Here is a 17,366-nt window from a genome sequence, read left to right as displayed (position 1 = left end):
AGAGATTTGTTAATTATCATGCTAAAAATAAAATTATGGTTCCCAAGAGCATTCAGATAAGCAAGAGACTCCCACCTCACTGTAGCTGCCTTGGATTTATTAAAAATCCAATATGACAACCGTACTACTTGTGCCTTTCTCCTCAGCTCACCGATTCCGTTGCAAACGCTTTCATAAAATAATTTAGGGGAGCAGAGAGTAGAAGTCTCTGAATAAAAGCTGTGATAAAATGGAAGTGTGTTTACTGTAATGACCTATTTGCTCTTTCCTTTAGGCACAATGGCTACAGTAGCCCAGAAGCACTTTTTGGAAGGGCAGACGTACTCGGTCCCCCTGATCCAACCAGATTTATCAGGTGGCAGATGCACTTCAGTATCTGCAAAAAGTGTCGGGCGATATCTTCAACAGGTACGGTGCTGTCACATGGGGGTTGGGGGCTTAGCATTCAGGAATAGGGAACAGAGTGCTGTGATAAGGTTGCAGCAGTGAAAGGGCATTGCATTGGCAAGCAATGGATGTTCAGAAAAGGGATAAAGAAGGTCCAGATGCACTTCAATAAAAGTTTATTGAATTCGGGTCCATCAAAGTTAAGCATAATGAAATGGCTGTAGTTAGCCAGAGGTCGTTTGTTACTAATTTTTTATTCAGTGGCAGACTCCCACAAATTGCATTACTGCTTCTGCTGCAGTTATCCTTTATTCATTCTTGCTCATGTTTTATATGGGAGACTTACTTATTTAGAGTATATTGAAGATATATCTTTTTGAGTCATTGTACTTGGAGCAGTGGAATAGAAAGTGTCTCTTTGTTCTGATCTCTGGGACTTACAAACTGTTCTCTTTGGAATTCTGGTGTTTTGTACTTCTCTTTGTATGTTGGGAGGGCTGAGCACGTGGGAGTGTCTGTTCTCACCACAGTCTCATAATTGTTCTAAACTGATCTCTTCAGTGGCCCAGACTTGCCACTTCTTGCATATGGTCATCTTTAGGATTGGATCTATAAGACTACCTATATAGCAGAACAGAGAGATTCTTGCGTTTGCCTGCAAATGATGGTAGATAGCGTGTTGCATTTTTTTGTCCAATGCCATCTTTGATATCTCAGTGCCCTGAGATGACGTATCATATCAGTGGTATAGAAACAGATCAGCATCCACCCTCTCAGAGTTTGATGAGCAAAAGTTTTTGCTTTGGTTTCAGTGGGGACCATGACTACCTAGTCTGATTTATTATGGTGCGAGCAGGACCTCTTTTGAGGTTTTTTGTTATTTTAAGGGCAGATTGAAGTTCTTTGATTGTGGGGTTTTTTTGTTGTTGTTTTTTTTATGATGATGCTTTGAAGGGCAGCCTCTGTGGAAAGGGTGGTCATGAAGGCTGAGCTCAGGTCATTGAGACATTTCATTGGAATAGTCTTTGTTGGGGCAAGGGCTCCTGGGCAAGGGCCAGGAGTGTGTGTAGGCTGGATTAGGTTGAACACAAGGTTTCAGTCTTTTGTGTACTTCTCAGTATGTCAACCCTTCATGATACAAGGCTGGGAGAAGGCTCTCTAGAACTGCCAGAAACATGTGGAAGGCACCCCTCGAACTTGGGACTGGTTGGCAGTGCTGCCCCTTTCTGTGGGGCAAATAAAGCTATTGATAAAACAGGAATGGTTCTTTCTCTCTTTTTCTTTTTCTTGGGTTTTTTTTTTTCCTCCTACTCATTGCTTTGTAACGCAGTACCCTGTAATTTCCCCAGGGAGACAAGCCTGCTGTTTTGTATGCAAGTCACTCTCGAGTCCTGAACAGTGACTGTGATGCTGTTCCCTTGCTCTTTGGTGCGCTCATGACTTTTAATTACCATTTTTTTCCATCAACAGAGGAGGCTTCATTGGGCTCTTTGTTTGCTTTGCCTTCCCTCTGAGGTCTCGTGTCTCTGATATAATTAATAACGATTTAGTAATTATGCAGGCGTCTGATTAAAAGTTCTATGACCTTGGGTGTTCCATGCCAATCAAGGGGCAAAGCTTTCAAGATGAGAACTTTGCCACTTAGTGAAGAGTGACCTTTTATTTTCCCTTTCCTGAGATAAGGTAACTCTATCTTCCATTTCCAGGAAGGAGCTGCCTTATCTGGGGAAGCTGACTGTTCTGATCTGCAAAACAGCAGCTTGCAGTGTTGATGGAGAGGAAACTTGTTCAGTACGGCAGACTCAGCTGAGTGTGTCAAACTCATTACTTCAGTACTACAAAGATGCATATGTTCTGGGGTTGTTTTGTGGCAACAGTTGGATAGGTACAGTGCTTTCGAGAGTGGCAAGCTGATTTTTGAGTTGTTGAAGGTGGAGTGAAAGAGTCTTTCTTACTTGCTATGGAAAGAGGAATCTTTCCACAACCAAATCTCTTTTTTTTCCATGCTAACTGATCAAAGCTTCTGCTTTGAGTTGTTGCTGACATGACAGTTGAGTATGAATTCTTAAAATTAACACGTCCATCCATTGTGTGAGTAAGGTGAGCTTTTTTCCCTATTTGGAAACTGTCTGAAGACGACTGTAGTACTGTAGAAGAAATGCTCCCTGGGGCAGTTAGTGGCTGTGCAGAAGCAGTAGTGGCTAAAAGTGCCTGTGGATTCAGTGTTCTGAAGGGGACACAAGACAGACACCTTTGCATTTGGAGAATTGTGAGAAAGAAGATGAGCAGCTTTCTCCCCCTTCCCCCCTGGTTTGGGGAATCTGGGAAACAGCCCATGAGGCAAGTTTCTGCCAAGCTGTCTTCTTTCCAAATGCTCTCAAACAAGCAGACTTGTGATTAAGTTTAACTGTGGCAAGGTACATAGTGAATGAGGTGCTTTGCAGAGTTCATTGGTTTGTAGAAAGTTAAGGGATGTGCAGGTGCAAAAAAACAGATCAACTATGGCTGAGACCCAGAGCAGACCCACTGGGAACAGCCTTGGAGAGTAGGTCTAGCAACCCATAGCAGCTAAACCTTCTCTGTACCTTGCTAACAGTATACCTGGACTGTGATCTGGAATCATGAAGAAAGAGCAGGGGGTAGCTCAGCATCCCTCTCTGTCATATTCCTAACCCTTGGGAGCAGGGACCCATCTGGCCTCTGCCACACGGAGAACAGCAAAGTACCACATCCTGCAGAGGGAGAGCACTGACCTGGGCAGGCTCCTGGCTGCTGGGCAGTACAGGTTGATGTCTTAGGTCAGTCCTGTCCTCTTGGTGCTGATATCAGTACTGTGAGGTGATCAAGAGGCTGCACGTACTTGCCAGAGTTGTGTTTTGGAGTAATGGAAGTTTTAACCTTGAGTATGTTAACTGAATTCATGTAATTAATCTGCTGTGGAAGCTGCAGTAAAGATCAGATCCATTGCCTGTAGCTACTGAGATTTTAATACATATCATTACTGCTTAAAACATAAATATTCTAACATAGCCAATCTGACATAATATCTATATAATTTTAACTCCTAGACTTCTAAGGAGGGCTTTTGATATAGATTACAGGAGACAGAATGACCAATTTAAACACTGAGGAGAGTTTTTGTTGCCAGGAGATGTTAATAACCTCTAATATGTCAGTTCACTATTCAGAGTGTACACTTTTGTATAGCAGATTTGTGAAAAATTGCCTATGCAAGTTATCTCATGGAGTGTTACAGCACTAGAAAACAAATAGTTCAAGTTGGAATGTTGTTATCAAGGTCCTGGTCTCCTTTGCCTGTGATCCAACCACAAGTGGTCCCCTATACAAAATTTCTCATCCTTGTGCTTCTTTTTTTCAGTTTGCAGAAGAATTTCTGGGTTGATCTTTTTAAAAATCTTTATACAGTGTCTTTTGCTTGTCTGGAATAGTATTTTGCTAAACAGGCATATCCTTCTTGTTCCTCCCCAATTGGATTCAAATTAATTTAATATTAAATATCTGAGAAGGGCTTTAATATTAAAGGTTTAACTGAGAGCCACACTTATGAAAGTGGTAGCTGGAAAACAAAAGCACCATGGAAATGCTGTTAAGCATGGGGAAGTGTGATAAGTGTGTGATTAAAGAAGGTAAGGAGTGACTGGCCAGGCAGCAGAGCCTTAAGGGATGTTTGGGACAGGAGAGGGGTTGACATGCAGGTAGTCCTGAAATTGAGAGTACAGACAAAACCTTAATCATGAGGTGCATTTGGGTGTTCCTCCTCTTGTTTTAACCTTACTACTATGATTAGTCATGATGATCAACAACAGAAATGAGTGACTCAATATCTCCATAAGAATATACTTGATTTAGGACCTCTGTGGAATGTGTTATTAAACATTCATGGAAACTTGCAAAGAAGGGTCTGGCTGCAGGCTGTGCCGTTGTCATTTGAGCAGCCTGGAGCTTGGACAACACTGTAGTTGTTCCTCTGCTGGCTGCAAGGGATTGATCTTATTAGAAGGAGAGCTGTCAAGAGGGCTTCATCGTGATGGGTCGCCGTTCAGGTGAGTTTACACCAGGAGACTGGCTGTAGCACAGGGAATCAATTTTTCTCCAGTTACTTTGAGAGTGATATGGCTCTTGTTAAGCAACAGATCACCTCATGGTACTTTGAAATTGTCCCAGAGGCCGTCTGAGGATGCTAGGTCTAGTTTAGTTTCAGATACCTTTCTTGAGGGGCTATAGGAGCAGTCATTTGCTGCCAGGAAGATTGAACAGAAATGGTGAGGTAAAGGAGTGAGCAGATGGTCCTGCAGACATGAGGACATGGAGCATGGGGAAGACAGAGGGAGGAATTTTGCCTGCAGATATTGGTTAGTCTTGTAGAGGCATGTTCAAGTAATGTGTAATTTTATTTTATTTTTTTAAGTGTAACACACACTTTGTAGGAAAGCGGTCATTTGTTTTAGCTCTCGTGGCCCTCTGAAAGATAAATGTGAAAGCTTGTAAAGATGTAGCTTGGGAGAGGTTCCCAAATTGTTGGAAAGACTTTAGGAGGTGACATATGGGGGTCAGATCATCATGGAAGATTGGTGGCAGCTGGCAGTAGCATGCAAGCATCCTATGCCCTCAAAAAAAGGCAAAGGCATAGTGACTGTTCTGCAAGAGTCCAGATTACAACTCTTTCTGGATGCTGCTAAAATCCCTAAGCTTAAAATCTTGCGGGACCTGAGAACCAGGCTCAATTCAGATTCCTTGAGAGCACATGGAGTGGGGCAGCGGGTGGGAAGGGGCACACAGAGCTGTCACAGCTTGAAATGAAATGGGAATAGTAGGAAAGAGGAGACTGAATGGTATTAGGTCATTAAAAGATTATTCCTTCAAAATGAAACAAACATGGTGGAGAATTAGCAAGACAGGATTCTTGCTTATCTCAAAGGGCTGAAAATCTGTGTCTTTCGGACTTCCAGAGATTAAATGTGTGTTTTGAAGAAAAGGAACAGAATGCTAAATTTGATTTTTTGCAAGCAAGATGCTTTTTATGGTATTGTCATTGACAGGTAGTGATGGTTACTCAAGCCCTTGCTCTAAGTCTGCTAACAACAGCTCTTCCACAGCAGTTTCTTTCACATTCCCCCAAAAGGAGGGTGATAAATCTGTTCTGCCTTAAGTGATTGAAAGACAGGCTTGAACTTGATAAGAGAGCTGTAGCCTTCTGTACACTAACCAGGCCTTCAGCATAGTTTAAAACAAATAATTTAAAGAAATAATTGAAGTGCTTCACCTTCAATATCCTCCTCCAAGCAGGCTTAAACTTTTCGCACCTGATAGAAGGTCTGCAAATAGAGGTACATTTTAATGAATAACTGAAAGACTCAGTGCTGGCATTAATGCAAAATGTTTCTCAAAGCATGAGATGAATTTGCATTAGCTACAGAAAACATTCTGTGGTGAGGAAGGGCTCTTAATGCTTGATTCTACATCTGAAAAGAAAATGGTGGAATATTGTGTCCAGGATGCTGAAATGGCCATCCAGGAGCACAAAGAAAAAACAAGCCTTACCAATATTCTGAGTCACTAAAAATGAGTGGTTTAGGTGCAATCATTCTAAACTGCTGATGTATCAATTTGCTGTAAGTAGTAAAAAAGTGAAGGAAAATGCAAAAGTTGCAGGAGAGGTGTTCTCCCACTTCTGGAATTGGTCCCAAAGCTGCTTAGCAAGAGGAGGCAGGCAACAATTTCAAACTTACTGGGGCTCTTGAGAGGATTCTCTCCACTCTTGCAGGGCCTTTCATGGTAGTGGAGTATCTAGTGGAAATGTGAGACAGTTTGATCAAAACGGATGGCATGTGGAATAGGAAAGGCGAACAGTAGGGAGAACCTTAGGTAGCTTTGTTACATATGGTTTGTTGTTTTATTTTAGTTTGTGGGGTTTTTTTAACCCTGACAGGGTAGTCTCATGTTTGTACTGTGTGCCTTGTTGGAGAAAACTCAATACAGAGTAGCAGCTTTCAAGTTCTGGTGAGCTAATTCTCTCCCTGGTCCTTAAAGACAGGACAAGACAGACTCCCTGAGAAAGCATGTAAGAGATTCAAAAGTAGGAAGAAGTGTAAGATGCACCTACCTATGTAAGTGCAGCTTGGTAGCTGGAAGAATACCTGGTAGAATATGCACTGCAGTTTAACCATCCTGAGGCCTGAATCTGTTCCTTCCTCTCTAGACAACTTTCATTCTGCTTTTGCAACTCTGGGGAGATCAGATCCATCCTCAGAAGGAGGATTTGCTCAAAGCGTGAAGGAGTGATGCCGAGAGAACAGAGGGAGGTAAGGTTGCAGTTTCAGTAAAGGAGGGCTTTGCTTTGAAGATATTTGGTTTATTTTCTTGGCTTGGTGATGAGCAAGGGGAAATCTCACCTTAGCTAGGGGATTGAGTATGGCAATGCTGATCATTTGTAACAGGGATGATGCTGTCTACGACTGTGTGAGTTGGATTTCCTGAAAAGAGGTGTCCCAGAAGAGTCTGTGATAAATCTTAACACACTTAATAAAAATAAGTTCTTCATAGCATAGGAACTGCTTGCTGTGCAGGCTCTGTTCATGCAGCAGAACTTTCCGTCTTGAAGAAAATCATTAATCAAAAAAAACATTTGATCCAATCATGCAGTTTGTAGTGGCTTCCTGACTTAATTTTCTTTGCTTTTTGTTCATCTTTTTATGTCTCTGTAGGCTACAATCAATTTACTACCATCTGTAGACTCCCAATGGTGTAGCAAAACTTTTCTAAAATGTTTAAAGAGCTATTGTTTTAACACAAGAGATGCCACATGTAGTAGCTACTGTTGTTTATTATTCAAAGGCCATATTCCAAAACACATAAAGACAGTTTCAAAACCATCTATGGAAATAAAACCTGTAGTAGGAAGAGGCAAAAGAAACAAATATTGCACCCATTTGTGGAGGTGAGAAGTAATTACATTGATAAACATTGCCTTCTTTCACCAACAATTATTTTAAAGCACAGTCAATTTGAGGACAGAGCTGTGACTAAGTTGAAGGATAGATCACTTTGTATACCCCCAACTGCTATAAATTGCTGTAAACTTTTATGAGCTATCTTGCAACAAAAAGTACAGAGGTGTAATTACCCCTGCTTTTACTGCTTTAAGAAGTGGAAGCCCAAGAGGGCCTCTCTGCTATTGGAAAGATGTAACTTTTTGCTTACTGAACTGTTTCTGGGTTGAAAAGGTAGTGTGTGAATAGCCTGGAGCCAAGCACTATGCAATTGCAGTGAAATAACCTTTGAAGCTGAGTGCAGCAGGGTCTGAACCAGCTGATGCTTGTGGAGTCCTATGGATTTCAGAAATACTGTCTGATGCATTAATGCAATGAGGTTTTAAATGTCTGAAAGTTGTAATATCGTAGAGCATGAGAGTAATGTATCCAGAAATAATAATGGTGATATTGTACCTGTAATGGTCTAAAGGTATGTGAGAAGAAAATTCCACGCTGAACCCTAAAGCAGGCTTTTCTGCATAGCAAGTGCACCGAGAGCCCTTTGAGAAAGAAGTAAAAAAATTTGGCAGGGGATGGAAGTGGTAGTGATCTTGTCCTCCTTACCACATGCCAAAAAGACTTGTTCCATTGTAAGTCTTTACAATGGGACCAGACGTCCACTTTTGCATGTTTCTTTTCAGTTAATTCTGAAGCCAGATCTGTGTAGGCATGTTGACACCTTTTCTAGGCTCATCTCTTGAATGTTGTTTCAGAGTTTCTACCTGATTCAGACAGCTGCTAACCTGTGTGGAGTTCATAAGTGTTTGGGGGTGCCTTAAAGGTAGCGTTGGGTTGAAGGAAGGGAGCAGTTCAGCATCAGCATGGCAGGAAGGTATGGTAGGGAAACGGGCTTTAGAGGGTAGGGAGTGCTCATTGTGCAGCTGAGTAAACTTTCTTTCCTTGAAATACTCTGCATGGCTGTGGATTGGAAGGAGCCAGATCCACTTGATGGGAGATGCAGTGGCTGAGACTTTGTCTAGCAATAAGTTATGTCTATAAACTACTAAGGGAGGAAGTGGCTGTTATTTAACAGATATTTGGAAAAGTTTTTATGAACTTCCCCATCCAGAGAGGCATTCTCTTCCCCCAGCCCCTTACCCCACATGTCTGTAGCTATTACTCTCTGGAAATATCCAAGGAGAACCAGACCATAACAACAACTCAGTGTGTGCCTTTCAGCAAAAGAAATGTTCCCTTTTTCCTAGTTTCTTAGCCTGCAGGTTTGGCAATATTGTCAGGTTCTCCCACTCCCACTCTTCTTGACACAATTGCCATGTCGTTCTTATACAAAATGATAGCTCTACCTTCTCAATGAGCTTTGGATGCTGGGCTGTCACACGTGTTGCAGTCATTTTCTGTTCCTATGGATGAGTTTTGTCTACTCAGTCAGCCCTAGAGGAAGAGATGCAAGTAAGTCACTTTGTTTTACAGGCATGACTTCCACTAGGGATCGAGTGTGAAGAAAACTGTCTGGAAAATAACACTAAGTGGCTTGAAATGTGTATTACAGGCTCCCCCTATATAAGTGGGAATGTGCACACTGTGAGGAGAGTTGTGGGAGAAAACATCAGTGCCAAAGGTCTGTTCTTCACACTTGACTGGTGGATTAAGTTATCTTTCCATGGTCCTTCTTTCTAACTAGCCATGGTGCTGCCACTGGGCTTTTGCAAATGGACTAGGTTAGATTTTGGGTGTAAATGCAACTGATAGTTAAGACAGAGCGGTGCTTTTGGAGACAGCAGATCCATTGCAGATGCTAATGAAGGAGTTCTTGGTTTTCTTCCATCTAAATCCTCTAGACAATCATTTTATTGAAGGAATTCACCATGCTGTGCCATTAGGGAGAAGAGGAGATATAAATTATTTTTGGAACCAGGGATGAAGGATTTGGATGGTAAAGTGTGCTAAAGAGAAACCCCAGGTGAGTAATTTAGTATCTTCTGAGTTGAATTCCATTCTTAATTTATCCAAGGATATGATCCTTATTCTGTATTAATACACATTTTAAAATGTAAATACCTGGTTTTATTTTACTTCTAGGACTTTCATTTTAGATGTACCATCAAAGCTGAATAAGACATGCTTGATGGGCTTAAGAAGCATAACAGGACATTCCTTTTAGAAGAGAAGGTAAAGCTGTTGCACTTCTGCTCTGTGGTAGTGCAACAGAAATAGCCTTTCTGATTATCTATGAAGTACATATAACATGCCAGTCATTCTAGTAGCTCAGCACCAAGAAACTAGAAAGTTCATGATCTCCACAGTTCAATTCTCTCTGTCACTTTGGCCCAATGACCGGGTTTCTTTGTTTTTGCTTCAACAGCAATACTTTTGACAGTGACATCCTGGATTTTATTGATTCCAGAACAAATTCAGACTTTGTGTGACTTTTTTGAGGGTGGGAGGGTGAGGAGCTCCCAACTCCTGTTGGATTCCTGAGCACCAGGCAGGGTTTTCTTTGTCCTTTCTAGCACATGGGCGATTGGGGTTGGGCGTGTGACCAAATGACCCCGCGGCCAAAATCATGCCCTTCACTATGCTTCATGCTTACTTTTAGCTGGGATGAGAGGATTAGCTGCTGCCAAAGGCATTGGTCTGTGAGAACATTTATTGTGTGAGTATGTCACGGGGTGAGTGGTTAGGCTATTAAAATTTATGAATTTATGGTCCTGGCAATTTTGGGGTGGGGAAGGAGGTTTGAAAAGTGTACTGTACAAATTTTTTCTGTTATTACTGTGAAGCTAGTATTTCCATTCTTAATGACTTTTTGTGAGTCACTGCGTGGGGAAGATGAGTTTTAAAAAGACAGTGAGGAAAATGAATTCATGTGTCTAGAACTGCTCTAAAGGTGATGTCTGATCACTGATGTGCCACAGACTGTTTCATTGAAATGACAGAGCAGCTGTCAGTCCAAGCAGAGAGGCATCTGCTCTTTGATGCTGTTAGAAAAATCTCTGCCCAGCGCCCAAAGTTTTTTGGGGAAGAGTAACTAGAAATTCCTCAAGAAAGTAAGAAAGGGCTGTAATCACTTAGGAAAGGTTTAGATGGATAACATGTCAAAAAGAGTTACTCTCATTTATTGAAGAAGCGCTTGTGCTCAAATTAGCTTGTTGATGGGCATATTATAGAAGGTGCCTTTTGAGATTTGAGTGTGACTGCAGTTGATTGTAGGAAAAATAAAAAGTAGCACTAAACAACCTCTGTTTCTGAAGAGCAAATATTTTGAAATAAAAAGTTCCATTTGCGAATAAAATCCAGAAAGAAGTCTTTCCTTTAAGAGAAAGAAACCTGTTTTGAAAGAGAAGGATCTGTTATGAGAAGTTCAAATCGGAAGCATGGGTGAGAAAGGGAAAAGATGTAGCTAGCAGTGAGGTTTCATAACTAGCAAAGAGCTGATACACTTTCTCAGAAACAATTATCTTACATGGCTGGGCTTGTTTTCATTGTAGCAAAATTTTGGAGGAATCTTGGCAGTTGGCACTGGTCCTCACAAGATGCTGAGGAGGATCATTGACTGCGGAACAGAAGCAGTGAGTGGCTATGCTCGCATGGGCAAAAGTAGTTAAAGGAAGAGTGAAAGGGAATAGAAGAAATTTGGGTTGTAAGCTATTGAAAGTACAGTTGTCACTGCAGCAAATATGATGAACAGAAACACAGTATTCAGAGCAAAACAAAATGACCTGGATACTCCAAGTCATCCTTCAAAAGCTAGTTAGGTCATTTACCAAGTATCTGATGACAACCTCAATAGGTCAGGACAAAGTGAAGAAAGACTACAGAGGCAGACCCTTATTACATGGTGGAAGTCAGAAAGGAACTAAGAGTTACAAGAAGAAGAGATGAAGTGCAGTTGTCTTTGAGGATTTCACTGCTGATTTCAGACTGTTTTATGGTAGCAATTCCTTTTTCTTGGTTAGGCTTTCTTTCTCCTAAATATGCAACTCCAATTGTGCAGGACAGTGTTTTTTATGGAGACTGATTTTAGTTGGTGACTATTGTGTGATTACTAGCTTGAAAATGATAGCTCTTAAGTATCTGTTATTGAAAAGGGTACTGAAGGGTTCAACTTGTGGCATGCAGGTCAAATTCTGTGTGACCGTCATCAGCTACTGGGAAGTGGGGAAAATTTAAAGCCAGTGTGAAAACCTTTACCTTCGAACTCGTGTCTTAAATGTGGGGAGAGGGTACATTTTGGATCCAGAGAAAGAAGTGGTGATGGAGAGAATGGTCAGGGTTTTGCATCAGTGCTTGCTAGCTGTCGTTTATTCTAGAGAGCAGCAATGGGACAGATTTGGCAATGGGGAGCCACTGAAGAATGTAGAAGTACCTGCACAGGTACTTCTTACTTACAGTATTAAACTCAGTAAAACTGAGAATTAAACAACTACTGAAATGTATGTATTAACTCCTGTGAATTAAAACAAAAATTGTTCAAATTAGTGAATGACAGACTGAAAATCTGATCTGCTGGGACTGTACTGTGAATTTCCCCAGATTTCTTTTGTCATGGGGGACAAACTTTTCCACTCTTGGTGTCATAAGCAACTGAGACTTAATTGACGCTCGCAAATTGCTTTGAGATCTTTGGGTGAAAAGCTATGAAATTCTGATGATATTTGATTAAATTCAAAGAAAAGCAATGCTTTTCTTAGAGAATGATTAGAGTTTGAACTTCTATCACAAAAAATCATTTTCCACTCCAGAGGCAGGCGTGTTTTCATCAGCATTCTTATTCTTGGTGACAATGACTGTTTTGGTAGCGGAGATAAACAGACTAGGAGCAGCATTTGCGCTGTGTGCCATGTTGGTATAAAAAGCCTCTATCCTAATGAACGGGTGGGAGCTCATCTTACCTGGTACGTTCAGCCTTACATTAGTAGTAGAACCTTTAGGGATGTTCACTAAATCAGTTCTTATCACATGTGTGCAACGGGGTGCTACTTACCTCGGTCAAGAAAACTGATTAAAATCCACTTGGAACGTGTAGAGGAAAGCTAGGAGTAAAGAAGAACTTCCTGATCTTCTGATAGGCTTTCCTCTAGTTCTGCAATGTCGAGTTGATGTGGACTGCCTTGCCAGTGGGGAGGGAGGCTCTGCAAATGTCACTCTTCCTTCCCACATTATCGTGGCGATGTAGCGAGGTGTCTTTGGCTCAAGTGAGGCACAGGCTAAAAGGGCTGGGGAGGCTGCTGCAGACTTGTCAGTGCTAGTCTTCTGCTGTTGCTACCTCCAGGTGAAGCTCAGAACACCACCAGTTTTGGGTGGTGGCTTACGCTCTTTTTCTCTTGCAACCTCACCTGGCAGAAGGCACAGATCAGATGTTTAAATCCAGGCTGATATGACTCCAGTGACTACTGCTGATGGGAAATGTAGAGCATAACGTTCAGTAAGAGTGAAGTGTACAATAAAAGCATTGTTTGTATAGAATCAGACATAGTGCCCAAATGAAGGCTAGGAAGGAGTTTCTTCTGCACTCAGGGATCCAGAGGAATCTGAGACTTTTTAAAGGCGTTAGCTCTCCCTGCCCCCAGATATCATTCACCACAGGATCACCTGGGCATTTCTCCACTACTTACTTTTCCTGTGACTCCGTGCAGTGATGCACATTTTCTCTTCTGTGAGAACAGGGAGGAAGATCTTTGGCTATTCTAAGAATGGTGGGAGAAAGAGAAACCTAATGTTTGTGTACACAGTTCATTAATTTAAGGTTAACTTAACTTTGGTTAAGTGCCAAAACACCTTTTCAAGCTATCTGCCAAATATGATCCATAACTTCAAGCAGCATGTAAACAAAATTTACTTCTGACAGTCGTAGAATTCTGTCCAAACAGGATTAGCCTTCCTTTCAATAGTGATTTTAGGAAAAAACACCACTTAAGACTATTACTACAAAAGATTGAGCTTCAGTGAGTTCTCATATTGTGAGAATTATGCAAGGAAGAGTGAAGACTATATAGATAACAAACCAGTTACTAGTACTTACAGCATCTGCTGCCTAATATCTCAAGACTGTTTTTGTGGTGGCTGCTCTGGGAAGCAGCTCCATGGTGTTGTTCAGTATCTGCCCCCACTCTGCCACTGGAGGAACTCAAAAGGTCACCTATGAAACTCCAGCAGTACTGGTAGAAGAACCAGTTTTTTTCCCCATTACTTTTAGACCATCCTTCCCAAAAGTTGTCACCCTGATGATAGAACCTGTTGCGTTTATATATATCTTAATGCTGTTAATGGTGAAGTAGCCTGTATAGTTTAAATAGAAGATCTAATTATGCAATTTATTTGCAAACACAGGCTTTCTACTTGGTATATATTTCTTCTAAAAAAAGGAAAGCCTGTCTGCTTTCAGATTAGTCAGTGGTGGGAGGCAAGCAAAAAGGTTGGAAGGTTGAAGAAGAACTTGTTTGTGGCCTTTTTTAAAAAAAAAAAAACAAACAGCAAAGGAAAATAAAACAGCTACTTTTCTGGGGAGGAGAACAAGCTGCAAGGAAAGAGGGAGGAGGGTGCTGTGATGATAGGTCAAAATTCTAACTTTCCAGTTTTGCATAAACTTAATTCACAGTAGTGAGAGCACCTTTGTGAAATGAGAGATTAAAAATCAAAACGAAATTATTGTGAGAACATGACCTGTGGAGAGTGATGTATGCCGGATCCTGCTGAGGATAACCTGGCAACCTTGATCACCCTCCAATCTGAAAAGCCTTTCAGCATCACAGGAGCAGGGCAATATGTGAATGCTGAAACACCTGCAAATCAGGCTCAAGGAGCAATCAAAGTGTGATAAGCATTAATTAGTATAATACCCAAACCCTTAATGGAGGAAGGAACTTTGATTACACTATGTCACTTGGGATTTCTTTCTGTCAGAGATGGTGTATGATGACAGTTTCTGATTACACTTACTCAGACATGAAGTAAGACTTTAAAAACTGCTTAAATATGGAGAGAGAAGAGCAGAAAGCAAACAAGTTGATCTTTCTTTGAGTAGTTGAATGCATTTGACTTTTTATAAAAGCATGCATTTTTGCGTTTTGCCTTTCAAACTTTTGAGGCAAATTGTCTTTGTGAACTGGCTTTGAGTGCTTCCCTGGATTGCTGTAAACCGTAAATGTCTTAGCAGCCTTTCCTTTGCTCTCTCCACCTCGATCCTGTGATGTTGCCAGCTGCTGGGGCACAGGCACTGCGTGGGAGTGCAGAGAGTGGGGCTTGGGCTTCTCGCAGTCCATTTCTGACTCTGCCAGTCATTGCTGCGCGGACGGTGAGCTGGCCCACCGCCGTGTGTAGCAACATCGGTATGCGGTAAGGCTGTTTGTAAAGCACACTCTAGTGCCTCATAAAACATTATCCTTTGTTAGCCAGCCAGAACACGCTTAGATATTCTAGCCTAGCTCTCTAGGCCTGCTTCAGTCTAGTGGATTGTGCATCAAAGCCCTGAGTTATGGGTACTGGGGGCAATGCATTCATGTTTCCCCATGACTTCAGCAGCCTGAGGAGCCATAAAAGCCCATGGCCTTTTTTCAAGAAGAATCTTAGACAAATTAAAACTTTTAAAAGTTTGAGATTTTCTTTATCTCCACAGCATACAAGTAGAAGAGAGCAGTGACATGCCTCTGTGTCCCAGGAAAGAAGTGGTTGAGGAGTGGGCTCGGTAGCCTGAGAAGAAAGGTGGACATTTAGCACCCTCAGCACCACCTTCTGCTGCTTTCCTCATGGGATGATGTCTGCCCTCCCCTGGGAGGTAGTCTCTCCACACCTCACCAGTGGTTCTCTCACTTTTGGAAATGCACTGAAATTTGCCCTAGAGGTTTAATGGTTTCTCAGTGAATGCATCAGTAGTGGTACCATATTTTGGCACCAGTGCTGTGGAAGGATGAATGGCACCCAGCACTGTTATCTTCTCTTGTTACCCTGTTACAGCACCAGCCGCTTGGAAAGTCTGGGGATATAATAAAATACAAGAACCATAAGCTCTGTCCTTTCTAATTCATGCCTTCTGCAGTAAGGGAGGAATTTAATAAAAGCACACTTTGTTGGGGAATAAAAAAAAAAGCATCTTGACTTATAGGCAAAAAGCCAAAGGTTTATAAAACAAATTTACCATATACACCCAGAAGTTTAGCATACCAGTGCCAAGCACCCCCCTGCTATCTCTCAGGGCTGGAGCCGGGACTGGGACGAGACCAGAAGCCTGACTTGCTGTGATGTGTACAGTCCTCATTTAAGGAAAAAGTCATTTAATACCTCGGCTGCCTTATCTTCCTGTGCAACTTCATTCCTCATTCTGCTCTGTAATGTTCTTTCTCCTTGGTTGATCGCTTACTTTTGTACTTCAGACATGAAATTGAAACTCTTTGGTATTCTAGAGAGGTTTGCTCCCAGCCTCTGCTGCCTCGCCTTCCTCATTCACCTTGGTGTGGAGCTCACCTCTCTCCCACTTTCCAAGTTTTGTCATCCCTATCACTTTTGGGTGATGCGTACGTTCAACATGGACAGCAAAGAGTCTCCTGCTGCTGTGATGCTTCCTTGCAGCTGAATTCTGTGTTGCTCAGACACCTTTCTGGGAAACCTCTCAGCCTGTCTTTAAACTTGCTCTGATTTTAAACTTTTTTTCTGATGCTCTCTGGTCCCTAGCAAATATAGATGATAAAAATCACAATTCTTTTTTGGCATTGTGGAGTGCTTGGAGACCCTCACAGAAATATAGTATTACTGTGTGTCAGTGCTGACAACTGACAGGCGGTGTCTTGGTGTCCTGGATGCCAGATTCCTAATGCTTCAAATCTTCTTCCTGTGGGAGTAATAGAACAGCAATTTTTCTCCCACGAGCAGATACAGATGCAGCAGAGGAGGTCTTTCAGTAGCCACCTGAATGTGAGGATTATCAGAGGAGTTACAAGGAAATAATGGGAAGTGATCTGTTCCATGGCTGCAGATGGGACAGGATACGGGGGCAGTGAGATGGAAGAAAATATTCCTGCGACCTACTGCAGGTGCTGGAGAGAGTCACCTTTAAAGTGGAGAGGACCTCAAGGCAGTGGGATGAGGGATTTAGGAGAAATGAGATCTAAGTTGAGGGTAAATGAGATCTAAGTTGGGGGTGAGGTGCAGGGGGCTTGACTGCAAAAAGATTTCAGAGGGACAAGAGAATGTGAAAGCTTGAATCAAAGCAGCTGAAAGACTGGCTTTAATATCTGCTTAGATCAAAAATTCAAGTCTCTATGGATTAAGAGATAATCCACTAGATAGATTTAATCTACCACATGTATTACTTCCCCAAAGAAACGCATTGGGAGGCGAAAGGTTGGTTTGGCTCAATGCCCAGGATTTGGAGGTGTATTGGGTTTGCGTGGCAAAGTTTTGATAGCAGGGGGGCTGCAGGGGTGGCTTCTGTGAGCAGCTGCTAGAAGCTTCCCCTGTGTCTGACAGAGCCAGTGCCAGCCAGCTCCAAGATGGACCCACTGCTGGCCAAGGCTGAGCCCATCAGCGACGGTGGTAGCACCTCTGGGATAACTGTGATAAGGGGGAGGGGGAAAACCTGCACAATGGCAACTGCAGCTGAGGAGGGGAGTGAGAATATGTGAGAGAAACAACTCTGCAGACACCAAGGTCAGAGAAGGAGGAGAGGCAGGTGTTCCAGGTGATAAAGACCATGGTGAGGCAGGCTGTCCCCTGCAGCCCATGGAGCTCCACAGTGGAGCAGATACCCACCTGCAGCCTGTGGAGGACCCCACAAGGGAGCAGGTAGGTGTGCCTGAAGGAGACTGTGAACCCGTGGGAGGCCCATGCTGGAGCAGGCTCCTGGCAGGACCTGTGGAGAGAGGAGCCCATGTTGAGGCAGGTTTGCTGGCAGTGACATTGTGGGGGACCCACGCTGGAGCAGTCCGTTCCTGAAGGACGGCACCCCGTGGGAGGGACTCAGGCTGGAGCGGG

The 17,366-nt window shown here is 42.5% G+C and overlaps 1 protein-coding gene across 1 annotated transcript in view; it reads left to right on the top strand.

Moving 5' to 3' along the window:
• Positions 1–279: 279 nt before the first annotated feature.
• Positions 280–17,366, top strand: part of LOC104621594 (WAS protein family homolog 1-like) — a gene marked incomplete at its 3' end in the record, with an annotated part of 30,359 nt that continues 13,272 nt past the window's right edge. Inside the window, 2 exon segments of the mRNA XM_010288118.1 lie at positions 280–350; positions 352–408. Coding sequence (XP_010286420.1) covers positions 280–350; positions 352–408 — 128 coding nt within the window.

Source organism: Phaethon lepturus, unplaced genomic scaffold, assembly GCF_000687285.1.
Source record: "Phaethon lepturus isolate BGI_N335 unplaced genomic scaffold, ASM68728v1 scaffold12345, whole genome shotgun sequence".
NCBI lineage: Eukaryota > Metazoa > Chordata > Aves > Phaethontiformes > Phaethontidae > Phaethon > Phaethon lepturus.
This window is presented reverse-complemented; position numbering and strand designations above follow the sequence as displayed.